The sequence below is a fragment of the Haliaeetus albicilla genome, chromosome 7 (assembly GCF_947461875.1).
Source record: "Haliaeetus albicilla chromosome 7, bHalAlb1.1, whole genome shotgun sequence".
Taxonomy (NCBI): Eukaryota; Metazoa; Chordata; class Aves; order Accipitriformes; family Accipitridae; genus Haliaeetus; species Haliaeetus albicilla.
The window spans coordinates 43,588,489-43,616,404 of record NC_091489.1 but is presented as its reverse complement, the minus strand read 5'-3'; the positions used below and the strand labels follow the sequence as shown (position 1 = coordinate 43,616,404).

At 44.4% G+C, this 27,916-nt stretch overlaps 1 protein-coding gene across 3 annotated transcripts; it reads left to right on the top strand.

Moving 5' to 3' along the window:
- The first annotated feature begins 520 nt into the window (after positions 1-520).
- Positions 521-26,614, top strand: LOC104317354 (beta-galactosidase-1-like protein 2). 3 transcript variants are annotated; one of them, XM_069788132.1, is made up of 20 exons: positions 521-700; positions 3,532-3,591; positions 4,876-5,073; positions 5,679-5,747; positions 6,063-6,158; positions 7,726-7,834; positions 8,152-8,244; positions 11,131-11,212; positions 14,379-14,443; positions 16,708-16,792; positions 17,803-17,940; positions 18,615-18,695; positions 18,929-19,035; positions 19,443-19,589; positions 20,014-20,085; positions 21,035-21,113; positions 22,310-22,397; positions 24,233-24,347; positions 25,298-25,414; positions 25,889-26,614. In XM_069788132.1, exons 1-20 carry the CDS (start codon positions 618-620, stop codon positions 25,973-25,975), a joined length of 1,971 nt encoding a protein of 656 aa, XP_069644233.1. In that variant the 5' UTR covers positions 521-617; the 3' UTR covers positions 25,976-26,614. The 3 variants fall into 3 exon arrangements, with proteins under 3 accessions (XP_069644233.1, XP_069644234.1, XP_069644237.1); XM_069788133.1 differs by lacking the exon at positions 3,532-3,591; XM_069788136.1 differs by lacking the exons at positions 521-700; positions 3,532-3,591 and adding an exon at positions 3,620-4,127.
- The last annotated feature ends 1,302 nt before the right edge of the window (positions 26,615-27,916 follow it).

Below are 27,916 nucleotides of genomic sequence, written 5' to 3'. Positions count from 1 at the left end.
GTGGTTTTGGGTCTCCGACCACCCCGCACGCCAAGAGGCCCTCGGGTCCGCTCCCTCCGTCTCACAGGGAATTAATTTCTCTCACAGGGCGGCCAGGGCAGTTTAAAGCTCACGGCTCTCGGACAGAAACAGCCGCCTGCCCGCGGCGGGGGCCCGGCCGGCGGGGCTCGGAGCTGCCCCCTCCGCCCGCAAGGGGCAGGGCGGGAGGCGGCCTGAGGGGGGACGGGCCCGCGGCCGCGACTGCTCCCTCAGCGAGACGGCGGTAACGGGCGGGGGAAACCTCCGCGCTGCCCCCCGGGCGGGCAGGGGGCCCGGCTGCCGCGTCGGCGGGGCCCTCGCCACCCCCGTACCTGCTTGGCCGTGCAGGCCCGCCCGGCCCCGCCCGCCTCATGACTGGCACCAACGCCGCCAATCCTCAGCGCCCCACCCTGCGGGCGGGAGGCTGACGACCAATTGGACGGCGCCGAAGGGAGTTAGGGGGCGGAGCTCGGCGGCGGGCGGCCAATGGCGGGCGAACGGCGGGCGGAGCGGGGGTCCGTGGCGGCGGTGCCGGCGGGCCGGCTCCGGCTCCGGGACCGGGACCGGGACCGGTTTCGGGGCGGCGGCGGTCGGCCGCCATGTGGCCGTGCGGCGGTCGGCGGCAGCGGCGCCTCGGGGGCGTCGCGCTCCTCATCTTGGTGCTGTGGCTGTTGCTGCGCAGGTGAGAGGCGGCACGCCCCTCCTCCGCTTTCCGCCGCGCCTCGGGGGTGGCGGGGGTCGCGCCCCGGTGGCGGGGAGCGGGGGGGGGACAGCGGGGAACCGGGGCTCCCCCGGGGCGGCAGGGGGAGGGAGGGAGGGCGGGCAGGGGGTTTGCCCGCCTGAGCGCAGGCCTGCCGCCGTGACGGGGGTTTGCGGGTGAGAGCCGCGGCGCTTGAATGGCAGCCGGGGGCTCGTTGTAGGGGGGGAGACGGTAATTAACTTCGCTGCCCGAGGTTAATTGACGGCGACCCAGGCTCGATGCGATCTGCACGTCTTTTTCTTACCGGAACGCGTAGAGAAAGACCGCTCCCCACCCGTGGCTGGCGGAGGGAGCGTTCGACGGGAGCGTGGGAAGGTCCGGGGAGAGGAACGCCACCTCCACGCAGAAATGGTTTAAAAGCTCTCCATGGGCGTTACGCGTAACGTACGCCACTTCTTGTCTATCGCCAAAAAGTGACGGGCGAGGAAAGGCCAACTGCCGGCGCTATAAATCAGATTCTACGTTCGGCTAAGGCTACCCCTGCCGACCTTGGCCCTCGTAAGGCTTTACATCATCGCCGCTCTGACGGATGAGGCGCGGTTGCAAATCAATCGCTCCGTCAGGTCTAACCCAGCTCTGAAGCTGCCACGGGTGCCCCCGACGCGCTCGTGCCGGAGCTGTGTTTCCCTCTTGCTCCGTCCAGCCTGTTCGGAGTCTGGTTCTTTCCGTTCTGCCTCCCCGCAAGGGAAGATGCAGTTAGTTATTACCGCTCGGATCCTTTTTATAACTTGGATATTTTATAGTGGGTTCTTAAATTCATAGTGGGAAGTGACCCAATCCTCAAAGCTATAGAAAAGCCTTGATAAGTCTTTGCATAATTAGAAGCAAAATTGTTTTCTAGCTGGTCTTGGGGTCGTGCCACATACGTTCTTAGCAGAGGATTATTGCAAACCGATACCTTATAAAAGCAAAGAAGTCTGTCTCCTGTAAGAGTGTATCTACGGAACACCGTATCCATTGGTACCCGGTGTTTTTCTCTGTGGCCCAAGTCCCCTGAGAATAAACTGTACTACAAAACACAGTGATCGTTATCCCGGCTGTGTTCACTGTGCACCTGGGGCTCGTCTGACCCGACACAGGACCTCGGTTGCCACAAGACAGCAAGTCGTGAGTGAAGGCAGCTCAAAGCTTTCACTTTTCCCTGGCCAGAGGAAGCCCAGAATAAACAGCAAAGCCCTCCAAGGCAGGTCTAAGTAGGGTTTATGGATTAACTGTAAAGTCCCTTGTCCTCTGAAGCGTGTCCTTTAGTATTGGCAAAGCAAGCTGATGGTCTCCACGCTTCATCCCCTGTTCTGACTTTCTTTTTCTTTTCTGTTAGCTTTTCCCCCCATCTGTTCTGGGTATGTAGCAGATGAATACCAAAGCTAAATCTCTTATCTCATGCAGAGAGGACTTCAGCTAGGTTTTTGTTTTACAGGCATGAATGCCTTAGCATAGCTGTCTGGTTTAGCAATTAACTGTGGCTTTCCTAGTCCGCTTGGAGTGTTTTGCACTTCAACTTACATCTTATAAAGACTGATCATTTCATTAAGGACTAACTTGTCCAACCCAATTTTGAAGCTTCTGTTTGGGGTGGGAACTTGGTAATGTAATGCTATTTTTTTGCAAAAAAAGAGACTTCCCTGAAGCAGGGAGGAGATGGCTACAGAGGGACAAAGTAGGCCAGTAACCTTTAACAGAGACAAAAAAAGATTCTTTGCAACCTATGCTGTCATTGTAGAAGTGAGAAAAAAATATACTGGGAGCTATACATTGCTCTCAAGAGGAAGCACAGAGCCCAGGTGGGCTTTGAGCTGTGGAAATCCAGCTCAGGGTAACAGGATGAAGCTCTGCTGAGTCACAGAAGTTTTTTTCAGAAGCCACTTGAACAGATCCTAGTGAGAGATTTGAGTTTCAGGATATCCAGGATAATACATTGAAAATATTGGGAGCCTGGGAGCTTCCTACCAGTCCTTCTCGGTGAGAAAAAACACTGGCGCCAGGGAGTTTTAAGGTAGGAAGCTTGATGGAAACTTGCCAACTAAGTTGTGCCCAGGATTAAGAAGATGAGCTTAAGTGATTTGTTTATTTTTATCTGGCTGTGCATGCTTCCTGAGTACAGCCTTCATTCTGGCACCAGTGGCAGTTATCAGTACTGTTGTGTGCAGGGGCTTTACCTAGCTCAGAAACAGATTGGAAACTTAATTTTTTTCCAACTTAATCTTTAAAAATTGGAGCTTTGTGTCTCCAGACCCCTTTGAGCTTTCTGCCTTGGGCTTGCCACCAAGCAATAGAAATAGAGAGATACAGCTGCAGTTTCAGGATCTGAATTGCGAAAGTTGCAATCTGTGGGAGATGTAGTTCTAGCAGAATAGAGGGGCAGGTAGCCATAGGATATCCTGCGCGTGGATTGAGAACCTTCTCCCCTGCTGGTAAAATTCACAGTAATTCCTTGGGAGCAATGCCGCCGTTCCCTAGCCTCACATCATCATTCTTTGGCTGTACCTAGTTTCTTGTGTAGGTGACGTTTTTGATCCCGTTGCTACTCAGGCAGCCACCTTTTAAATATGGCAGTTAGGTATTTTGCGCTTATTTCTCCTACTTTGAGCTGCGCTACCTTCCTAAACGCTTTGCTATTACTGCACCACCTTCTGAATGGGATACATTACAATCTCCTTGCTCAGCACTATTTTTGCAAATGGTTTGACAATAAATGCTCGTGAGTGCTCGTTGAGTGAAGGCAGTGAGTATCTAACCTAGACTTCCTTTTCTAGGTATTACCCATGCCTGCTGCCGGTTGTTTCAGAGCCCTGTGAGAATGCTGTGCTACACAGGTACCCTCTGTGCTTGTCAGCCAGCCCGTGCAGTATCCTGGAGGTCTTAGATTTAGTTCCCTTGTAGTCTCCTTGTCATGTGTCGGACGACAGGTAATCGCTGCAGGCTCCTGGTTAGCAATCCCTGTAAGCCACGCGTTCTGAAAAGTCCTCCCCCTCTGCTAATACCCGCTCTACATGTAGTCTAGAAAACAGCCAGAGGCTTAGGTATTTCCCTCTTCTCCGAATGTGACATTTCTCTCAAATGTGTGGGTCACCCTTGCTTTCTTGAGACGGGAATTCATCCCTCGCATCTGGCTGTGATAACGTCTCAGAGGAACAAGCTGCTATTGTCTAACTCTTTTGTGTATTCAGCATTGTGGAACTGGGATGGTCTGATGGAGGCAGCGTAGCTGCTTTGGATCTGGACTAGTTGGTAGTATGTTTTCTTGGTTCAGCCAAAATGAACCAGGGAGCCATGTAAGGCAGTAGGAAGTAGTTTCTTGCATGCAGGAACTGACCCAAATGGAACTGTGATGGCATGAATATTGAAACTGGTAAGTGCTTTGGAACCTGGTATCTCCTTTGCTCCGGTTCTTTTGGCAAATAACATATTAAGGAATTAATCTAAGCAGTAATGCAGGCAGAGGTAAGTTTGTGATGACGGCAGACCTCATCTTTCCTGAGTGATGAATGCAGTCCAGGACTTTTCTTTAAACTAAGGAGAAGGTTCTCCGTTCACAGTGAACAGGTGAGGGTTGTTTATTTTTTCCATGCATTGAGTTGGAAGGTCTCAGAGACCACAAGACATTCAGGGTAGCCATACTGAAATGCAGCCACTGCTGGAGCGAGGATCTGGAAATCAGCCAGCGTATGTCATCGTACTGCAAAACAGGGAGATCTTACATTTCCTAAGTTATGGAAGTGTTTGCTAGTATTGAGTGAAAACTTGCCCATTGTGTATTTTCAGTAAGTTCGTTTCATGATCTCTGCCTGAGTAGTACTGCATTTCAGTTGTAGAGTATGGCAGAGTGGCTTGGGGCATTCAGGATGGAAGCTGCTAGGGAAATGAATATTAAATACACTTCTTGGGCAGGTCTTCTGTCTGTTTTATGGTCTTCTGAAAAATCTATATGCTCTGTATGACAAAGAGTATGGTTTTTCTTAAGAAGTAGGAAGGTCAGAGCTCATCCTGCCAGGTAGGGTGAAGTGAGCAGCCTCTCTTAGGGGGACAGATTTCTTTACGATAAGCACAGATTTTTTTACTAGAGACTGGATGCTCATATGTCTCTCCTTCTCTTCTAGGTTTAACTGGAGTGAGCTGATCCCTCTGCGGTTATGGGGGAGAACCTTAGGCTTGCAGACAGAAAACTCACAGTTTGTCCTGGAAGGCATGCCATTCCGCATATTTGGAGGTTCAATGCACTATTTCCGAGTCCCCAGGGAATACTGGGAAGACCGCATGCTTAAGATGAAAGCATGTGGCTTAAACACCCTCACGACGTAAGTGTCCTCACTCCCTCGGCTCTGTCACACGTACCTTGCAGCCTCTCCCCTCTTCCACGGTAGTTGGTGGGACTTTGTCGTTAATCCCAGTGGGCTATAACAGTGTCTTTCTGTACTTGTTACTAGGAGAAAAGACGCAGAAAAGAGTAGTGGGGGCTCAGGTTTTCTTTAACCATCACACACTGTGGTATCCTCAAATACTGTCTGGAACAGATGTCTGTCAGATGTACTGGGAAAGTGCCTTCTTAATGCTGACCTGATGAGGAAGGGTCAGGCTCTGAAACAGCCATTCAGCACGGCTGTGATGTAGAAATTGCTCTTGTTTGGAGAGTGAAAGATACCTAGACAGAGACCACATTTGACAGTCTCGAGAAACTCGGATTTTGCAGACCACGGGAAAAGAGTGCAACAAAGTAAGGACCTGTCAGAAAAATGAAAGAAAGGCACAGATAACATGTAAATAGACACTTGTAATGTGTACATGCAGTCATCTCTGGATCTGTTACTGACTAACAGAGCGAGTGCATAGTTTTTTTCTGTGCTTCACAAATGCAGTGCCCTTTTCGGCCCTTCACCTCCACTGCCCTAACTCTGCATTTCAGGTACGTTCCATGGAACCTTCATGAACAAGAAAGAGGGAAGTTTGACTTCAGTCGAAACCTGGATCTAGAGTATGTGGTACAGACAGCTCTATTATTAAATAGTCCTGTTTTGAGGGGAGGGTGTGCCTGTCGGTTCTGGATGAAGAGGTCATTTCCAGCTTGAAGCGGAGCCCGTGCCTTGATCAGGCAATGGAGACCCTCATTCCTTCCCCTGCTTTCTGGAGTCCTGGGAACTTACAGGTTTAGTACCAATCCAGTATAGTTGCTTCATCAAGCAATTCTCTTCTGGTTCTGGTACCTAAATTTCACAGTGATTGGTGTATTAGGAGTGCATGGAGTAGGGATTCTGCAGTCAGACAATAATTATGCTGTCTGGATCTCTAGGGCCTTCCTTTCACTGGCAGCTAAAAATGGACTGTGGGTGATTCTGCGTCCTGGACCTTATATCTGCTCTGAATGGGACCTTGGTGGTCTGCCCAGGTAAGTGTGTAAATAGTTCAGTTGAGGCAAGTGTTTGGGACTGCGGAAAAAAAACCAGACAAACCCCCTGATCATACAGTTGAGTCTCCTTCAAAGATTTAGAATCACTGGCTGTTAGATGGGAATCTTTATTTTCTGTGTCCCCAAAGCAGGTGAATACTCATTATGTTATTGTGCTCTCCGAAGCAGTAGAGATAGTAAGCCTGGAACCAGAATTTTTTTTGAGTGGTTATTCTCTAAAATAATAGTTGTGTTATGGCATAATGGTTACAGCAAGAAAATAGAATTGGGGAAACCCATCTTCTATTGCTGTTGCAACTTGACTCTCTGTATAATAAGAATAGTAGTATTTGCAGCTTGATGTAAGAATTCGCTTCATCTGAGGTCCATTTTGGAAGTCCTCCTAGAACATGTGTATTATATGGCTGGCAGTAATAAAGACCCATAACTTTTCCAACCTCCTGTTGTATTTTCTTGTAAAGCACACAGCTTGCTTGTAAGAGACTTTACGAGCTGAGTTGAATACGTCAGCATTGAGACTTGCGTGGTTACTAGATCCCGGAGGAACCAGTGCCAGGTTACACACCCCTTGTTTTCCTTACGTTCACAGAGCATAAACCTCAGTGGAGACACTGGACAAAATTTGGGGATTATTTCTTTCAATCTTTTTGTTTTTCAGAATGCCCTGCCTCTGCCATCAGAGAGTTCAGGTGCAGAACCACGGAGGTGTGTCAGGGTCTTACTCATGAGAGCATGGCTACTTGTGACCAGAGGCAGTAGCTAGCTCTACATTAGATTGAGAAGTGCATATATTGTCAGTTGTTGCCACATCATCCATGTATTTTTTTATCACACAGATAAAAGATTCTGATAAAGAGCACCAGTACTATTCTTATTTTACAGATAAAGAGGCAATGATTTTGTAAGCCCACCGAGCTGCATATAGCATACAGGAGTTGAGTCTTTCAGACCTCTGGAAGCACTAGTAGTTAATGCCTCCGTTTGCAGAGACGAGGAAGGTACAAGCTCACGCTGCTTAAATTGCTATAGCACTACATTGCTCTGCTTTGAAACAAATTGCCCTTTTCTGTGTTAACCCCAAACCAGCAAACTAAGTCTTGTAAATCAGCAGTAGAAACCATGGGAACCAGAAGCTTTGTTTTGAGCCATGATTGGGGTTTTATGAGGGAGCACTTGGTTGTAGAGTGCCCTTGGGGAAGCAGGGAATTCCAGAGTAACCTTTAGAGAGGTAAGTTTAGCCCTTGAAATCTTATTGGGAAAGTTAATGAAATGAGCTTAGGCCCAAAGTACAGAACCAAAAGAAGGGAAACAGCTTAGCAAGTGCAGTCTGGACTCAGTTAAAAGTCTGAGTGGTAGATAGCCTCACATGGTGTCGTTCACTGACTCGCGATGTTGTCCATACCTGCACTGCAGGCTTAGCCAAGTGACACAGAAAGTTCAATGATTCCTGCCCAGATGTGACTTGATGTCGATGGATGGTGTTACCTCTCGCAGCCTTGACTGGACAGGAGACTCTAATAGATTCTGGTTGATGCTTTTCTCGTAGTTGGCTACTGCAAGACCCAGAGATGCAACTGAGGACAACGTACAAGGGCTTCACAGAAGCTGTGGATGCCTATTTTGATCATCTAATGCCTATTGTCGTCCCTCTTCAGGCAAGTGCAATCCATTACCCTCTCTGCCCACAAGCAGGGACCATCTGCACAGAGGAGTGTGAACTGTGTGTAATGGCAGCAGGTTGAAGCAATAACAGATCTACCAGCTTCGCTTTAGGAACCAGTATGGACTATAGTTGTCTGTGTCAGCTCTCTAGATCTAGCTGTTTGGTTATGGATAGACTTTGGGAGGATGAGAGGGTGAAGCTGAGTCCGTCTGAGGCTCATGCATCTTTCCTGCAAGCTAGTGCCACAGTGATTTCAGTCCCTCTGATTAGAAATCACGGTGAACAACTCTTCCCTTTTGTTCCCAACAGTACAAGAAAGGAGGTCCCATCATTGCAGTGCAGGTGGAGAATGAATATGGTTCCTACGCCAAAGACCCAAACTACATGACCTATGTTAAAATGGTAATGTTGGCACATTTACTTGTTTCTGTGGTAAATCTCTCTCATAAACTACCTTCCTTATAGTATTTTCTTCCTTCTGAATAACTTTTGAGCATGGCTTCGGAAACCCTTGAAAGCGTCAGTGCATAATCCAGCTGCATTTCCCTTGGTGTTTCTTCCCGGAGTGGAAGAGATGGCATATGACCCTCTCAATACTGTTAAGCCTGTGTTCTTATGTCTTCCAGAGAAGACGGTGATAGGGAAATGGTGGACTATCTGTAATACATAGCTGGCCTTGAAGAAGCTGTCTCCTGCTGGTCCTGTTTTGCTTCTCTTAGATGACATTAGAGAAAGGTTTCTCTTTGTTGACTTTCCTGGGAGGAAGGTTTATGTGAACAAGCCACCAGCACCCTCCTCAACTTGTGTAATCTGGAGTTCAGCATCAGGCAGATTAATTTGCCTAATGCCTCCCTCACCGTTGTCAAATGGAGACTAGACTGTGCCCTGGCTCTTTTCTCTGAACTGAATGATAAAGAGTTGGCCAGTGCCCAAGGAGGTCAGGTTATCCTGGTGGATCTAACATGAGTCTGACCTGTTCATTTGCCCCTAGTACAATTGCAAGGCAGACAGTTAACAAGATCTGCAGTATGTTTTACAAGTTTCATTGTTTCGTTTCTTCTCACTGAATGCTTAAAAGTGTTGCTGCACTGGGAGAGGTTACCCGTCCTGTGGTGTGTACGTGCTGTAAATTGTATGTTCCCTGCTCTTCTGCTGCAGCATTATCAGATCCTTCTGAGACCCTTCGGATACCCCAGCTTCGCCCTGAGCACCCTGAGGTTAGCTCTGGCTCAGTTGTCCTATTGTTCAAGGTGCACAGAGGCTTTTCAACCAAATAAATTGCGTGGCAGGAGTCCTAATCTGCTTAGAGTGGTGCCCGCTCCTGCACAAACTCCATCTTGTGGACTGATTTAACATTGCTTAGAAGGTTAAATATGAAGTGTACAGACAAACAAGTTAAAGAGTTAATTACCAATCTGAACTGATAATGTCAAAATTGTCTGTTATATCTTCATAGTTTCCCTCCCTATGTCCCACCAGTGGCAAGCATATAAACAAGTGGCTTTCAGAACCCTAAGCCAATGGGGCATGGAGACTCTGTTCTGTCTGAACAGCGTGCCGACTCGGTGCTTGCTTTTCCATATCTCAGTGATGAAAGGGCTTGTGATGTTTCACAGGCTTGTCAGAACAGATTTCCTTGCCAGGCCTGTGGGTGTATTTTTGCAGTACTGTTTCGTCATATTCTGGTATTATTTGCAACTTACATCTGAGGAAGTGTATTATAGTGGTTAAAGAGGAAAATGTGGGAAAGCAGGATTTGCAGGGCTTATTTTTTGGTTGGAGTGGGATCTAATGTGAGGTGGAGCTCCTAGTCTTTGTTCTGGTTGGGCCCTGAGCTTTGAATGTGGGAAGCTGATTAATTCACACCTGCACCTAGCATATATGACAATGTTGCAATCTTCCTGGAATTAATATACCCATTAAAAAACCTCCACAATTCACACAAAACCTGAAATCCTTGTCCTTATCTCACTCTTTGCCTTCCAAAATGTGAAGGCCATGAAAGGGTGTATTGACACCTCCCTCCCCACACAGTACATGAGCTGGGATTAGCTGAGCACACACCCCTGTCTGCCTCAGATGCTGTTTCTATTCCTGGTTTCTCTGCTGCACCCTGAAATCCTGTAATGCATTTCAATGTGTGGCAGCTCCCTGCCGTTTCTCCATCTTGCACTCATATTGAAAAGGAGGTGAAGAAACTTAGTATCAATGCAGTGCTTAAGAATTATCATAATAAAATTTGTTAGAAATTCTGGTTCCCTCAGTCGCTGAATTTTGTCAGATAAGCAGCATCTGTTCAGGTATCGATTTAGTGATGATAGGTTGATAAACTAACCAGGTTGTCTTAACTCTGAATTGGGTTTGTCTTTAAACTCTGTGTTGTAATGCTTCTCTAATGTAGGCTGTGTGTAATGCTCAAGTCTACTCTTTGTGCAGGCATGGGCAATATGCAAAGGTTTCTTTAAACACACAGCAGATTAACTAGTCGGTGCACATGACACAGGTAACTCCTGTGTGAGCCGATGCGTCTTCATCACCATTTTACAGTTAGTAATTTAGAATTAAGAGACTGAGGCTTGTTTTCAAAGCTTCTTGAGGCTGAAGGAATGACTTCCAGTGCAGGTACAGTGAAAAGAGGGGATCATTTGCAACTAGGATTTCCTAATCTCTCCTTCAGACATCAGCGGCTGTTCTGTAAAAACACAACTGTAAGAGCACAGTCCTAATGGGAAGAACCTTTCGTGTGCATGTGCATTTTAAAAACCTTAGAGTGCTATTTCATACAGTGCTGTGGTACTGAAGAACCAGTAAATTCATTTAGACTTGACTGTTCAAGAACATAGGGACCTGAGCTGTCCTGTGATGGCATTCACTGGCAAACCAGCTATTTTCTCCTTTCAGCTTCCATTGTTAGACAGTCAGGAAAGGTGAGCTGCTTTTCTTTTTCTTCTTCCACCTGAAGGCCTCTTTTGATGGAAAGCAGTGAAGCTATTTCTTAAACCGATCTCAGAAGAAGAAGATAAAATCCTGAAGTTTGATGCATCAGTGAGAAACTGATCCAGGTTTCTAAAACAAAATAAGATTTTTCAGTTGTCTTTAAGCTGGAAAAAGTAGGCAGGGAAGCTTCAGGAGGAATGGGAGATGTCACAGGAATAATATTTCTTACCAAGCCACTACCAGTTTCAAGCTATCCCCAGAGAAGGTGATAATGTACTTTAATGCTTTAATATCCTGACAAATACTAAACTCAGGCTGTTAACACAATGGCTTTTCCTCTTTTTGATTTAGGCCCTGTTAAACAGAGGGATTGTGGAGCTGTTAATGACCTCAGACAACAAGAACGGGCTGTCATTTGGCTTAGTGGAAGGAGGTATGTGCTTGTAGGAGAGCAAGGTAAGACCGTGTTCTTTGTCCGGGGCAGCTGATAAAACATAGCCTTTGAATGAGAGCAGTATGCTTTGTGCGCTAAGCTGCACCCATTAGCTGTACCCTGTTTGTGACTGGAGCTTCAGCCACAGGGAGGGACCCCCCCCTTAGCTGGATGGTATACACAGAGAACAAAGCCAGTCCCTTCCCAGAAAGGTTTAGAGTGTTTTTCTCAACATAAGGTGTAACGCAGTGATAGCAGGATTGCTCCATGGGGAGGCAGCCTCTCTGCTTTCAAGGATATTAAGCGTGTGCAGCCTAAATACCTTGCTGCCTTCTGTCTAGTATTGGGCGTCTGTACTTCCCAATGAGGTTAGGCAAGAGATGGCAGCACCTAGCATTTCTTGATGCTGAAGATACTACTTCTTATTGCTTCATATGAATATATATTAAACAAGTACCTCAGCAATTACTAATGGTAATAACTTAAGATACCTGCTTTGCAATTAGAAAGAGAAGAAAAAAGCCCATCAAAACCTTGATTCTGAAATCTTACATTCTGTAACTTTAGCAGTAGTTTGCAGGGCAGCCCTGTCTTCTCAGCAAGCTCGCTCTCAGGTGTACAGCCTTTGGTAGGTAAGGTAAAGGAGGGTATCAGATGTGTGTAATGCAAAAGGATGTCCATTTTCCCTTTCCCTTTTAAAAAGTGTAATTCTATTAAGTGTTTAAAAATGCTGCTTAGCACCCCTCCTGCTTTTCACTGTGAAGAAATGGAGGTAGAGCTGTTTGAGTTTCACTGTGCCCTAGATCTGATTGTTTGGGGCATAATGCGATACTGATTTTCAGATTTCCAGATCCAGTTCAGCTGAGATTTACTATGTACTTGGCCTCTGACCTCTCCTGTGCTTCTGCCAGTTGCCTGCCGGAGTAGTAATTGCTTCCCTGAATGAATTGTTTGCAGGGTGAAGTCTTTGAGTGCTCCTGTCATTGCTCAGTCGTAAATACTGTTAATTTTCTAAAATCAGGCATGGAGATGATTAAAGGGAAAGATTTTTCCCTCCTTTTTTTCCTCCTCTTGTTTTTATACGACAGTACGAGAGGGACAAATTCAATAACTCTGAAGTCCCTGGGCTCTCACCATTATGGTGGTCTTCTCAATTGTATTTTTTTGGTGTGCAGCAGTTTTCAGCCTTGACCACATAGAGTCACTCTCTCCCTGCCAGCAAGCCAACATGCAGGAGGGCTGGTGTGGAAATGCCTGTCTAGCCCTCACCATCTTCTGTGAGAATGTTTACTGCCTCAGAGCTCGTTCTTGTTTTGAGTTGTCTTTTCCAGCGTGTTGCATGCTGAGAGCTCTTTGATACCAATTTGCCTTTTAGATGTCATAACAATCTGCTCATTAGAGTCAACATGTCAAGTAATCAGATGCGTGGAATAACTAGGGCTCAAAGCGGTATAGCAGCAAGGTGGTTATGAAAGCGCTAAAGGAGAGAGAACAAAATCCACTGTAGGAGTGCGTGAGAGAATAGAGAGAAGGCTTCTAACTGGAGTTTAAAACTAATGCAGTGGTTCTGTTGTTTATTCTGTTCATCAGTGGTGTACCAATTTCTTTCCAAGAAGCATTTGTAGGTTTCTGTTAATGCCAGGAGCAGTCGGTCTGGTGCTCTGCAGAGAAAACTCTCTGTTGTAGAAGGATCTGAGACTACAGTATCGTAGCCCTTATTCAGTGGTTGCAGCACATATTCAGGGGATGAGGGGGAAAGCTTTTGTTGTGGGTTCCTTCATGCTCACAGGTATAGTGGGATGTCCCATGCTGTAGGGAAAATAACTCTGTCAGTCTCAGAGTACCTGTGCAGCTCCTGCAATCCTCCTCCCTTCACTGGCATGGTCAATGGCAAGAATCCCAAGCCAGGTGGCTCTAAACTGACCTGGTACAGCCCTTCTGGGAGCTGATGGGTGACAAAATAAAACCTCTGGATTCTCTCCAGTCCATGCCCGAAGCACCATGGTGGGAAGCTGTGTCTATGTGAAAACTGCCTACTGTGGAAAAGATGAATAAGGCTTTGGGGACTGGTTCTCCACACCTTTACACCATTTTCAATGGTGTGCTGTTAATCTGCATGAACAGCAGAACTGAGCATGTTCGCCTTCAGGATTGCCAACTAATGTATTACATCAATGCTAAATCCATGTTTTATTTTGTTCTCCCACTGTGTTTGCCTGTGCCAAATTCTTCAGCTCAGCACTCTACATAGGTCAGCCTACTAAAATCAAGGTATAAATAGTGAGAAGTGAGCTTTTGCTTCTGTAAGTATTCTCTTTGAAGTGCTCTGTCTGACACAACTGGGGCTGGATTTGATACCAGCTCTCTTGTAAGAAGTCAAGTTTTAATACAGAATCATACTGTTGCTCCTGCATTTTCAAAGTTTCTTGGGAGAAATATCATCAGTGTGTCTGAAGGCTAGAGAAGTATGAAAATGGTTCAGACATGTACCGGGGGCTGGGACACTGATACCAGATTAGTGTCTTCTAACGCATCAGCTTCTGCAGACAGGTCTTCCCACTCCAGCACTTGAAGATCATGCAGTGACTTTCACTATATACGCAGCACACACAAACTAGTTGCTGGTTCCCCCATGCTGCACAGGGCAGAAGCAGAGATAAGTCTTCCAATTACAATTTCTATCTGGTTCACTTGCACTGTGGTTTCTCTCACCCGCCCCCACAGACATGACAAGCTGTAAGATATTGCCTGGGTAGTGATTCCTGCAGCTAAAGCCTGGGAGATCAGTGTGGCATCCAGATATGACTTTGTAGTAATAAGTTTGCCTTTATGTGGTGCCTTTTATCTGAGGATCTCCAAGTGCTTTACAGCCTCTAATTAAAGCTCGTGTCACCCCATGAGCTGCTCTGATGCTCTCTCTTTCTAGTATCTCTGAACATTAGAGCTAAAAAGATGGCCTGCAAGTAATTCCACTGTGTGCTGCGGTCCAGTTAGATTCTGCATACTAAGTGAAGACTTGGATAGGAAATTTCCGAGGAGGTTGTATTGGTGGTTCAGAAGATGCTCCAGTTCCCCCGGAGCTTGTGCTGGGCTGATCCCTAAGGAGGTGGTCCCCTAAGCATTTTGTAGCTGTCTAAATTAATAACAACTTTTTATTTTCCCATAGCACTGGCCACTGTTAACTTTCAGAAACTGGAACCCGGGCTACTGAAATATCTGGACACAGTACAGGTAAGATGCAGAAAAACTTTGTTCATCTAGGTGTTCCAGGACATCATTAGAAATGAAGCACTGATAGTCTGTTTTGGTTTTGTGTGTTGGTTTGGGGCTTTTTTTGAACAAATATTTGGGCTTCCTTCTCATTAGGCGAAATCCTTCTGGAATCAGTGAAAATACTTATGATGATTGCTCTGGAAAGTGAAGAAGTTTTTAAGTATGCTGTTATCCAGCACCTTCTTAAAGGCTTTCCATTCAGCTGTGTCCTGCCGCCTGTGTTTAGCCATTAGGGGTTAGATTTCATCACACTTTCAAGTGTTGATACCCAGTAGCATCCTACTTTGCAGTTGTCAGACCTCTCTCTTGAAGTTCAATCCTCTTTTTCCCAAACTCATTTACCCTGATGCTGCGGATGCCAAGAGCATGTTTGAAAACTGTAGTCTTCAAATGCAGGGTGCTGATCTACTGCAGTTCTTTCAGGGTACACTGTGATGGGTGTTTCAGTCATTTTCAATACCTCATATTCAGTGTAGATACGTGAAATTGTATTAATGGCGTGCTGTGCAGAAGAGTCTGTTGGCTCGAGTAGGCATTTGGTCCTGTTTCTGCTAGGACCTGCAGCAGAACCGATCAGAGGAACGCTTTGATTCCAGATACGCTTCCACAGCGACTTCACAGAACAGCTTTCACACAGTGCAGTCCTAGGCTCTTCCTGCCTTCTCCGCAGCCCAGCCTACCTGGCATTCAGCAGTGCTCGCTGCAGAAAAGCATTCAAATTTAGTGTGTTGCTTGAGCATCTTTAACCCCGTGTGCTGTCAGATATGTGAATCAGGGGTAGGGAATTGCCTAATGAACACTTGATGCAAAAAGTATCTTGATTGTGTGATGAGGGAGTAGTGAGGGAATAACAAGTTTTGGTTTTTAGTGACAGGTTCTCTTTTTGCATCCCCAGTCCTCTTCTATCCCCGTTGCTCTGCTTGCTCCGAATGTCAGCCTGGAAGGATGTGAACAACTGACATGTGCCCCAGGCCCTGATCGATTCTCTTCTGATCTCTTCCCTTGGCTTTTGCCTGGACTGTGAAAGGAAACCTTGCTGCTGGCACGCTGAAAGTTGAATTCTAACACTTTAATTTGTTTTTCTGTCTTGCACAGGCAAAAGAGGCGATGCTGCATGGGCTTTCACCTTCTTTAGGTCTTACAAAATTCCCCAAACCCTGCAAATGAAACCCCCACCAACTGAATACATAAATGCAACACGGCCCAATAATAGGAGCTCCTCCTTTGCCACACTTACTGATTACAAGATAGGAAGCCTGTCATTCATATTCATAAGGATTAGGAAGCTATGTTGCCTTTTCCTTGTTAGGATCTCTTATTCCAGAGGGCGATAAAACTCTTTGACTAGTTTACTGGGGATGGATCGATTAAACATATTTCCAAGAGCTGGTCTGAACCTGGAACAATTAGATTATTACAGGCACCTGCAGTTGTTTTCTCCTAATGAAACACAAGTTTCCTTAATGCCACTTACCTTGGCCATTTCATGTGGCATCAGATAAAGCCCTGATCAAATAAAGGGCAAGATTGCCTTGACTTGAAATAAATACCATGAGGAGGGAGTGCCAGCCAGGCTGAGCACATGTTGTCCTGTCCGGTGTGATGGGGCTGGGTGGAATTCTACCGGAGCTAAGGGAGCTGGCAAGTGGTGACAAATGGGAAGCAATTGCTCTGTGTGCAGAGCCTTTTTAATGAAGACCTATTCCTGCAAAGGCTAATTCTTTCCTGCCAACACCATATGCGGCATTAAAAAGGCATTAAGCCACTAAGGTCTGCTGTTCCTACCTTGGCAAGCATTGACTGCAGTGCACCTGCAAACTCTCAGCTGGCAGTGGCGTAGCTGATAAGCAGACATTTATAAATGTGTATTTCTAGCAGAAGCTAAACAGTGACAGTTGGTTTGTCTTTTTGCTACAGCTCTACCAAACAACAATATCCAGAACTGTTTGGTATTACCTGATTGTGTGCCGTTGTTTTTGCTTTGTGCCTAGCAGAGTACTTCTCTGCTTTGCTTGCCTGTTCTGGGCATTGCTGACCCACAGCATCTTGTTCCTCACTCGTTCAGAGCTCCTTAGCTGCTTTTTTTAATGCCAACTTGAGAAGAAAACACTTTTGTAAATGATGTCACCAAACTGCATTTGAACAATGCTTCTCTAGAAAATAGGGATGAGTGCAAGACTGCCCTGTCTCCATTTTAACTCTTTGGTTTTGTTTTGATACAGAGAGATCAGCCAAAGATGGTGATGGAGTATTGGACAGGATGGTTTGATAACTGGGGAGGCCCTCACTATGTCTTTGATGCAGACGGTGAGTGCCACATATAGTTATGGAAAAATGACATAGAACTTTTTCAGATTTTCTGTCCTGCTGTAACCTTTGCTTTGTGTGAGTCTTTGTAAATTAATAATCTCTCAGTGAGTGGGTCACATTGCTGTGCCTTGGATTTTCTTCAGTAGTGTTACTAACCAGCAGCTCTTTTAAAAAAAATATTTCTTTTTTCTTTTTATTTCTCAAAGAGGGACTCTATGGGCTGTGCAGAGAGCCAAACATCTTAGGATATTAGAGATAGCCTCATGCTACTCTAGGTGGATTTTAAAAATGCAGCCCAGTGATATAAATCATCTGTTTCACCTCCTGAGCTAATCTAAATCCTGTGAAGACTTTGTGTTTTGTAAAAATGTCACAAGTGTTGTGAAGCCTCCATCATAACAGCATTACTTGTCTAGTGAATAAACAGTCTTCATTAAGAGAAGATTATTTTACCTTTTGTGGGAATATGGTGAACTTAAGCCTCTTGCAAGTATAGCACCTTCTGAAAAGAAGTATCATGTTTTTTCTAGTTTAAAAGCTCATTAGGAAGGAAGACTAGTATAAAAAAAAAAACCACCAACCCTAGAACCTCCAGGGTATCTAAAGTACAGTGAAAACAGAGCTATTTAAGACTATTTTAATGACTCTCGTGTCTTCCTGCAATTGTCTTTGTAATTGGGTCATTAGTGTGTTGAATTTAGGAGCCCGATTGAGTAGTCCTTGCAACTCTTCTGCTTAAAAGCAAAATTCCTGCTCAAGTACGTGAGCTTTTACTCTTTTTCACCTATAGGAGAGGTATATTTGAATGTATTAATACGTGCCGGTATGTCAGTAGATGTGCTGCCCTTACTGAGGGCAAAATACAAATCACAATACAAATCACTGTAATTACACAGGCGTGACTGACTGACAAGGACCAGAATGTTTGTGTCTACTTTGAATTACTGGAAGAGTGTTAGCCTAGCTTCTTGGTCTGTGGCCTTCCTGGCACTGCCCTTCCTTTACAGAAATGGTGAATACCGTAGCAAGCATCCTCAAATTAGGAGCATCCATCAATCTCTACATGTTTCACGGAGGCACCAACTTTGGCTTCATGAACGGTGCTTTGGAGGCTGATGAATACAAGTCAGATGTCACCAGTTATGGTGAGTTTTCTTTCACTGCCTTCCCTTTGCACCTATTGTGAGACTGCAGCTCAGACTACCCTTTGGGCTAGTTACAGTTGAGAGAAGCCTTGAGAAATGATCACTACAACCACTTTGTCGTGGAAAGACGAGTAGGAACATAGCTTAGAAGCAAATGCCTGTCTAAAACGGGGCTTACTTTAGCATTTCCTATTTCCAGACCCATTCCAGGATGTGGAGGATCCCCTCATTCTGAACTAGAAATAGAAGTCGCAGATGATGACTTTGCTTCATGTTCTCTCCATGCTGGCTCTTCTTTCTAGGGAAAGATGGTGATCCAAGATACAGTTCTGTTTTTTAATTTTACCACATCAAATTGTACCATAAAGCTCTTTTCATCCGAACAGCCCTTTGTTAAAATTGTTAATCGTTGACTTTCTCTTGTGTGAAATTCTGGATACGTGCAAATTAGATCACTAAAAGTATGTTGCTCCTTGGTGAGTGGCTCTTCTCCAAATTAAGCAACTCTGTGGTTGTCTAGCTACATTCACACAGATGAAAGTGTACAGGTTTCCATAATATAGACAGTGCCAAGAAAATTGTGTCTTGGGCTTTTACTTCTTTGATGACAGTGTACTTGAAGGCTGTCCCAGAGCTGCTGTATGTTTTTTAAAACATATGTGCTTCTTTTTCAGATTACGATGCTGTGCTGACAGAGGCTGGAGACTATACATCCAAATTTTTCAAGCTCCGACAACTCTTCAGCATGATCATTGGTAATTATAAATCCAAGAACCAAAATACTGTTCTACCTACAGTGTTAAGTCAGAGACTTGTTTAAAGTGGCCCTTCTGCTGGAGCCCTGTGACTCTGGTTGGTTGGCTGGCTGGGTGCTTTTTCCAAAAGATGGGAGGGAGGACCAAAGGAGGTCTGGAGGGGCCTTAAATCTGTGTTGGCTTTTTGCATCTGAAATAGTTGTTCCATCTTTCTCTTTCTTTTTGCATCACAGGCCAGCCTCTTCCTCTCCCTCCCATGATTGAGAGCAAGGCATCATATGGTGCAATCCTGTTGCATCAATATATCTCTCTCTGGGATGTGTTACCATCTCTTTTACAGGTAGGACCACCAATTTCAATGCATCTCAGTACTAAAAGGAATCACCTCTTAGGTGGAAAAGGTGATTAGTGCACTGGCTTGTTATCCCACAAGGATAAGGTTGGGGAATGTTTCGTCAAGGATATGCAAAGGAGGCAAATCTTTCATCTCACCTTTTTTACTGCTACTTCTGTTCTCTCGGAATTCCAGTTTTGCAAGTCCTTGGCTCCCTTTTCTGGTACCTTGTCTTCATTGCTGTAGCTTTCATAGAGTCATAAGGTAATTCAGTTTGGAACAGACCTCTGGAGGCTGACAGGGTAAATGTAACCTGTGGTGGAGTGGAACACCTATCTTAAATGAATTGCCTCTATGTAGCCTATCAATGCTGAGAGGCCACTTCTGCTGTTAAATTTGTTTCTCCTTTGCAGCCCATTAAGTCAGAGTTTCCTATTAACATGGAGAATCTGCACCTAAATGATAGCAGTGGGCAGTCGTATGGATATGTGCTCTACGAGACTGTCATCTTTGGTGGTGGACATCTGCATTCAAGGGACCATGTCCGTGACCGAGCACAGGTAAGGAGCAGAGGGCAACTGTGACTAACTTCAGTCAGCTATAAGTGCTTTGGTCTTGGCAGCTAGGCAGGAAATGGGTTGACCATGAAGGAAAATGTGAAGTTTTAGATTAGAAGTGTGATTCGCTCTCTTCAGTTCTCAGCTAAGCTCCAACCCTTATCATTTGTAAATCAGCTTGAGGTTCCAGTCTACTAAAACTTACAATGTCTTTAAACATCAGAATACGGAATGTTCGGAGAAATGTTGTGATTTTTTTTTTTTTTTTTTTTCCCCACCTAGACCGAATCAGTGACACAGTTATGGATGCTGAGTTCTAGTTTCAAGTAGAGATGGTTTCCTCCACAAATACAACTTCAGTAACCTATGCAACAAATGATTATAGTATAATTGATGAGAAGTTGCTCTCTTGTGCTCTGTTCTGCAGGTGTTTGTTAACACCATGTATGTTGGTGAGCTGGACTACAACACAGTGGAGCTCTCCCTTCCTGATGGACAGGTAACTAATTGGAGATTGCTCACAGCAATAGTGTGTGGATAACAGAACCAAGACCATTAAAGAGGCATAGCTGTCAAGAAGGCACCTCCCACCTAATCCATTTAACTAGCTGGTATGGTAGCCTGACACAGGGAATGGTTGTTATACCCTAATTAGACGCTATTTCACTAGTGAAATACAGTGTGATTTCACTGCTAAGTTACTATTTGTGATTGAGAAGTGTTTTTTTAATACTTTTCCATGGAGAAAATTCAAGTCATTGTAGTCCTTGCTGCACAAAATTTGCCAGCCATCTTGCCACACCCACAACTGTAGACACCGAGTACCGGTACCCTGTTTGTGCAGATTAAGTCTGTGTAGACTTCATCTTCCTTAGCACAAAGCAGGTTTTAAGGCGCTCTGGGGGCTTTTGCACCTTTTGGGTCTCAATTGAAATGAGGGGGAATGTCTCTCTTCAGCTCTGAGAGTAGTCTTACCCTGGCAGAAGTTGGCAATAAGACTAGTATATTGATTGAATGCATGTTAACAGAGCTGTGCATGGCTCCTAGGAGTAGGTGAGTGAGTGGATATACTAATAGTTCTTATGACTTGTGGGAGAGCTGTATGACATAAGCCTGTACTATGTCAAACTCCATTTCTGGCTCTGTGGGTGATATCAAAGTGGTACTTAAAAATTCAACAGAAAAAAAAGAAAACTTTTATGAAAAGGCTGAGAGTTCCTCAGTGGCATAACTGTGCAGTAGCTGAAAGATATGGGGATACTGTTCTGTGACATAATCCAGAACTTTGAAGTAAACAGATAAATTGCAACTGCCAAAGGTATTGGTGCCACCTCCCCTCTTAAACATGTCTACTGACCTTTTTAACCAAGCATTGTGGCTGATACAGCACATGCTGCGCACTGGTCCAGCTGATGCTCTTCCTTTTTTTTTTTTTTTTTTTTTAACAGGGATTCAGGCAGCTAAGACTCTTGGTAGAGAACCGCGGTCGCGTCAATTATGGCCTGGCATTGAATGACCAGAGGAAAGGTAAGTTAAGTTCTTTGTTCTCAAACTGTCCTAGATAGTTCTCTGAGTTTAAATGCTGTAGAACTGTGCTTTACACAGAACCAGACTGAAGACCCGATACAGCTATCGTAGTGCTAGCCAAGACTATCATGTGGGAGTCAGTGGGAAATGGTGTGACAGAAGGAACTTGTCAAAAAACACAGTTCATCACCCCTTGTCTGGAGTGATCGTACATGAAAAATCGTCACTGCTTGATGGTTTGCATTAAGGCTTCTTATTTTATAGGGGTACAACTAAACCCAAGGCCATCAATGAATCTTATTCTGCTCTGTTAGGCTACCCTTTCTCTTGCTCTGTGAGCATGTTACTTCACAGGGAGAGAAGGAAAATACCTTTTTTTAATCTGTGTTTTCCCCTGGGAGTTTGATATGGGAGGATCACAACATTTAAAAACTCACACAATATCAGGAGGAATCAATCCTGTTGAGCAGAATTTACTAAAATGTTGAAGTCTATCACACAAAACTCTGGAGCTGGAAGAGTTTGAAACCACAGGATTCTATTTTAGTGGGGATCTGTATGCAAAAACTATACAAAATAGACTAAGGGAGTTAGGCACGTGACTCTACTAATTTTATTTTACTGCAGAAGAGGTGCATAAAGCCTCTGCACTGCTTAGGCAGTCTCAACTGCAGTCCCATAATGAGGAGGCTAGATTAGGACCCAGGCTTTGCCTGCTACAGGGAGAATAACACTATCTAACAAGAGAGTGCTAAAGGTAAATTACTTATTGAAATGTCTTAAGATCCTTGGATGGAAAGCACTGGATCAGCACTGGGCATTAGTGCTTGTCCATGTTATATTTTGCTGGGCCTATTAGAGAAGTAACTGATCTACTGCTTTAAAAAAATCTATACGTGGACAGCTAACTAAAAAACAACAATAACAACAAAACTCCATCTGCTGCATGTGCCAGCAATGTTTTCTGCTTGGAGGGTGTTTAACGGCTTGGTGAGTTGAAGCAAAGGAGAGAGTGGAGAGGCCAAAGTATAGTAATGTTCCCCACTCAATCTGGATGAGCAATGGGACCATATGGACTCTAATTCCATTGCAGAATGTGGCTGCTTTCCATCTCCTGCTGTTCCTCGCATTCAAATAGGAAAACCTATCAGCTTTAGCTGTTTTTCAACTCTTCATTACCCCCATTGCTCTTGCAGGCTTAATTGGTGACGTCTTCTTGAATAAAACCCCCTTGAGGAACTTCAAGATTTACAGTTTGGAGATGAAACCTGGCTTCATGAAAAGGTTTGGGGGATTTAAACATTTTTTCTTCCTCATTTGAAACCAACTGTTTACCAGCAGTACAAAATCTAATAGGTAGCAGTTAAATGTATCAGAAAGGCAGCACAAGATGAAAGTAGGTAGGTGGGTTTTTGCACTGATAAGTTCCTTGCTGGTACCTTTGCCCGAAACGATGCAGAAAGTGGTGCTGCTTTATTCATACCTTTATATAGAGGTGAAATGTATTCCCACTGTGGAGGATTTAAAGACTTCCTAATAGCCTGTACAGCAGGGTTAGATGGAGTAAGTAAAAGCATGGCTTACCCAAAGGGGTGGGTCCCAGCACACTCCCATGTCGGAGAAGTTTGTGTCTTTCTTGAAATTAGCTATATGGCTGATATATTTAGTAATTCAAACTCGCAAGGGACGGATTAATTCTAGGAAGCTACTAATAGTCCATTAACAAGTCCAGATGGCTTCCTGTCTTTTAAGTTATTTTGCTTTAATTCAAGAAAGACTGAAACAGAAATCTAGCAGGGATAAGTCAAGGAGCCTCTGTTAGTAGATATAGAAAACCTTAGCAAACGTTTAAGGCAACAGATGCCCTATGGACTCTGGCCATGATCCAGAGAGACTGTTTTGAGTTATATTGTTAATACCAGAAAGTAACACATGTGCATCCCCCAGGATATCACAGCTCCTGCATTTCATGTAGGAATGAGAGAGAGGCCATGTTAAACTGAAATGGCTTTTAAAAGAAAAAAAGTCTACAGTTTTAAATCTCTAAGGACAATCTTAACAGGTGCTGGGGGGCTACTTGAAGGATTCTTATTGATGGGGTGACTCGCAATAACCTTTGACTGCAGGGTTTTAGAAGAGTATTTCCAGTGAGGAACATTAAAGCAAGTGAACTGCCATGCCCAAACAAAAGCAAGATTAGTCAATGCTACAGTAAGTTACTGGCAATTGACCAGTAGCAATGAAACACAATCAGCTTACAGTCACTGCGTAGGAGGATGGAGCGCATGGTATTGTGAAAGGAATTGTCGTTGGCTTTTAGTTGAATAATTCAGTAGCAGTCAAGCTGCACTGGATCAATAAATTCCCTGAATCCAAGAGGTGCAGTTCATAAGGGTCAGAAGGAACATGTTCTGACAGAAGGTGAAGGCTTCTGTGGGACTTCTTTGCTCCTTATTTTTCTTCTGTTTGTCCCCTGCTCCTGAGTTGTTGCCACAGGTAAGAAATAATGCCAGATTGCCCCTAATTACTGCAAACTTGTAATGGTGTGTTCACGTTCCTCAGTAGGAACATGGGCAGAAATGTCTGGTTTGAATCTTGTCAACCCTGCAGGTTTTCCTTGAGCCTGTGCTAGCCACATGCATTTAAAACTTGCACCATGGCACTGTCGCATCTGAAGGAGGATGGGCACTTCAGCAGCCAATGTGAAGCAGAGATTTTTAAGTTGCTGTAAAGTATTAGAGATGGTGATAGCCCCACATATCCTTTTCTTGTACCAGAAATTGGCCTATCAGTGATGTGGCAAGCATAGGATAACGAAGACTGAGACATACCACCAGTATACTTATCTTAAGTGGAGGGGAGAGATCAGCTAGGTGCTTGCCTTGAATGTTTACTGGAGATAAACACTTCATCCCTTTGCAGCATGAAGAGTATTGCCTTTAGGACCTACCACTAAAAAGCTACTGCTTGACATTTCATGCATGCAAGGAAGTAGCAACCTTGTTTTAACAAAATCCATCCGCCATTGTAAGCAGTGATTTGAAATGATCTCGAGACCAGTGTTGCGTCTCTCAGTGCTGCCTGGTGCTTCCCTACTGCGTTTGGTCATTCTCTTACAGCTTGCGACATATTGCTGGATGGAGTGCAGTCCCAGATTACTTTGTCGGTCCGGCTTTTTTTCGCGGAAGGCTGTGGATAGAGCATCAGCCACAGGACACTTTCTTGAAGCTACAAGTAAGTCCTATTTTGCTTTCCCCCCTATTTTTGCTTGATCAAGATTTTGAAAAAGCTGGTTAGAGAGACACTTGTGTAATATGTCTGACTGAGCTCTGTCTTGTAGTCTGTAGTTTTGTAGTCTTCCTCTGATCTTGGAGAAAGAGAATTATTTTGAGGGTGTAGAACTCTTCTCAAGCTGGCAGGTAATTCTGTTCAGTCCATAGTGGTCCTGATAGAAAACATGTGCAATACTGATCCTGCAAAGCTCCTAATGAACAGTTAGTCTTTTTTATTGACATGCAAATGCTATTTCTTTTCTAGTTGCAGAGGAGTAATGGGCACAAAAAATAAAGGAGGCACTAGTTTTATCCCTACCTCCTCAATGTGATATGGAAAGAGTCACTTCTCTGTAGACATGGCATGAGATTTAGCATTCACATCTTCCTTCTGTGGAAGATTGCTAGCTCTTGCATAGAACTTAAGATGAGATATTAAGTATTATTAAACTTCCTCCTCCAATTTCACTCCCTTAGAGCCAAGGTTCATGCCGGTCATTATTGTATTGCTCACTTTTCCATTTATGCTTTGTTGTAAATTATGCTAGTCAGTAGCAATACAGTATTTCTTTCACCTGGGAAATAGGTGAGGGGAGATACTCTATGCTTGGGAAGAAGTAAAGATATGTCTGTTCAAAAGGCTGAAGTTTCCTGTACAAGCATAAATCATGAATTGCACATTTTTGAAAGCTTTATCCTTTAAATTAGTACATTAAGGATAACTCGTGTTCAACAGGGCTTACTTAAATGCTCATGGCTTCAGGGAGTTGCACAGGGAAAGCAAAGCAAGCAGAAAACCTGCAGAAGGTGGCCTGAGAGAATGCAAGTGTGAAAGTAGACTTAGTTTCCTGTGGGGATGCTAAATAGGCGACAGAGCTGCATCAGTAATTCTGTGTACTGTCTTGATTCTAGGGCTGGGAAAAAGGAGTTGTGTTTGTCAATGGTCAGAACCTGGGCCGCTACTGGAAAATTGGACCTCAGGAAACACTCTATCTTCCTGGCCCCTGGTTATGGAAAGGGAGCAATGAGGTGAGAGGCTTTGGTGGGATTTCTCTTTGCTTGTTTGTATTATTAAAGATCCTGCTCTGAGTCATGTCCCAAAAAGCTAGACATACACATTATATTAATTACCTATCTCTAGCTGAAAACCAGCACAATAGAGAGGAAGGAGACTGTTATCTCCTAAGATCTGTGAAAATTAGGGAAGGTGCTGCTCTAAAGCTGACTATGGCTGTGACAACCATTAAGACATGATGAGGATGGCAGCTAAACTTCAAAGCACTGCATCAAGTTCAAAATCAAGACAAACCTGATTTGATGCTGGTTCATTTTCTGCATCATGTGGTGCTGAAGAAGAATCACAGTCACTGTTCAGACTCATTGATTGATCTCTTTAAATGATGCTTCCTTCCCCTGCTGTGATCGTATGCCTTTTCCTCCTAAAAATATTTAAAGTAGCTCAGCCTTTGTATGAAGAACTTTATATATCCCTCTCTTCTGCAGATTGTCATTTTTGAAGAACGCACTGCAGGACGGATAATACAATCTGTCGACATACCTTACTTAGGAAGGACCCAGTACGTGGACTGATGAGAGCTTCTTTCCCATGTTTGGTTCATCTTGAATATTCCTGGTTGCATGTCTGGGGACATGATGGCCCAGGCACTTGGGCATGTTAATTTCCACTAGACCCAGGTAAAGGATTTGCTCTTTGGCAGTAAGTTCAGAAGAGAGAATGGGCCCTGAAGGAACCAGAGTCCATTGTTTCATAGATGGATGCGGAAGCTCATCTCCCTGCACTACCGAGGACCCACAGCTTGGATGGTTGCGCATGATGTTATGGACCGTCTGGTGAATGTGGGGGAGTAAAAAGGTGCTGGAGGCAGGAGAGGGGGAGAGAGAGAGAAAGAACTGAAGCCATCTGAACTGAAAGCTGAGCTCAGCTCTCCAGTTACTTTAAAAATGTGTTATTACTGGCCTCCTTGCTTTTATAATTAGATAGGGAGAAAATAGTTGGTGAACATGTGAGTAACGAGGTGTGGAAAACCATTTTGTTGTGCTTCCAGGCAGAATTTAGCAACTTACTCTGCAAAGAGGCCATTACTTGTTCACTTGTTGGAAGCCAAGCTGGTTGTCAAATGACTTTAATCCAAGCTTTTTTTCCACTAAGTTTTACTATGGAGGTTGTCTCTCTCTCAAAAAGGAAAAAAAAAGTTTTAAAAAGTGTAATGTGTTTTGTCCTATATCAAATATATCATCATGTTTCAGGCCAGGCAGGAATGAGAACTTCCAAGGAGGAGGAGAAAAGGACAAGTTAGTCTTCCAGTCATCCCTCCGCCCCTGCTCTCACTGTGAAGCACCTAAAGATGAAATTCCCCCTTGTAAAATGAGCAGGGATCAGATTTTTGGTTGGGATAGAAGTAAAGGGGTTGCATACATGGGAGAGCACATCTGTACTTTCTAGTTAAACCTGCTGTGAAATCTTGGGATCTTGGATCCTGTTTTCTTCTTTCTTTTTGTCCCTCAAAACAGAAACACAGCATTTAGAAAAACATGACTTGTTTTTTTAACTCACCAGCTCCGCAGTCACTGAGGAGCTGCCATCTCTTTAGGGAGAGGAAGAGATCAAATTCAAGCTGCGAATCTGTTCAGAATCTCCGAGAAGTCACTCAGCCCCTGCTTTCTGTTCCAGTAACCAGAGGATTCAGGCTATGAGAGAAACACCAAACATGTGCACTGTCTCTGATAATGGAGTTGCGGGGTATTCTGGCTCTTAGAAACCATAATTTTATTTAACAAATTTAAATACATTTTGTTTAAAACTGAGAACAGGCAGTGCAGCTGTCCATCCTGGCCAGAGCTGGTCTTACTGAACATACGTATCTCTGCTCCCAAGGACCACGGTAGCCCCTGTGCAAGTTGGAAGGGCCCAGGCTCGTGTGACCAACTTCAAGGAGAGTGGAGCATGTATGCAGGGTTGTGTTCAGGACTCAATCCTTTGCGTTTTTCTGAAAGTTATTTCCTTCCAAGGAGGGAAGGTTGCAACCCAGTAGGGACTGGAATTAAGACTAGTGAAACAAAACATGCAGCTAGGAGAGGACATCAGTTGGAAACTATTTAAATGGTATGAAAACTTTATGGTCCTTTAAAAATGTCTCTTTCCACTCTAGGGCTTGCAAACTGAAGTGAACTTGGAAGGCTAGTACAATAACAGAATAAATCTGCTTGAGTGCAGAGAGCTACTGTTTTAATACAAGATAACAATACCCGTTCCCATAGAGCAGCCAGCGGCCAGTAGCATCAAATGCTTTCTATCCAAGTAGCGCTTCAGCCAATGCATCTAAAGGAACTTTTTGTAAAGGCTACGTAGCAAGGCTTCTGTGACTGGGAACTAAAGAATGCAACTTTTCCCCAATGGTTTTGATATACAGTGGGAGAAAATAACTTACAAAAAAAATTTTTTTTTTTTTTTTAAATATTAGGAAGTACACAATGTCATTAGTTCAAGGGGAGACTTCCACACTGTGAAGC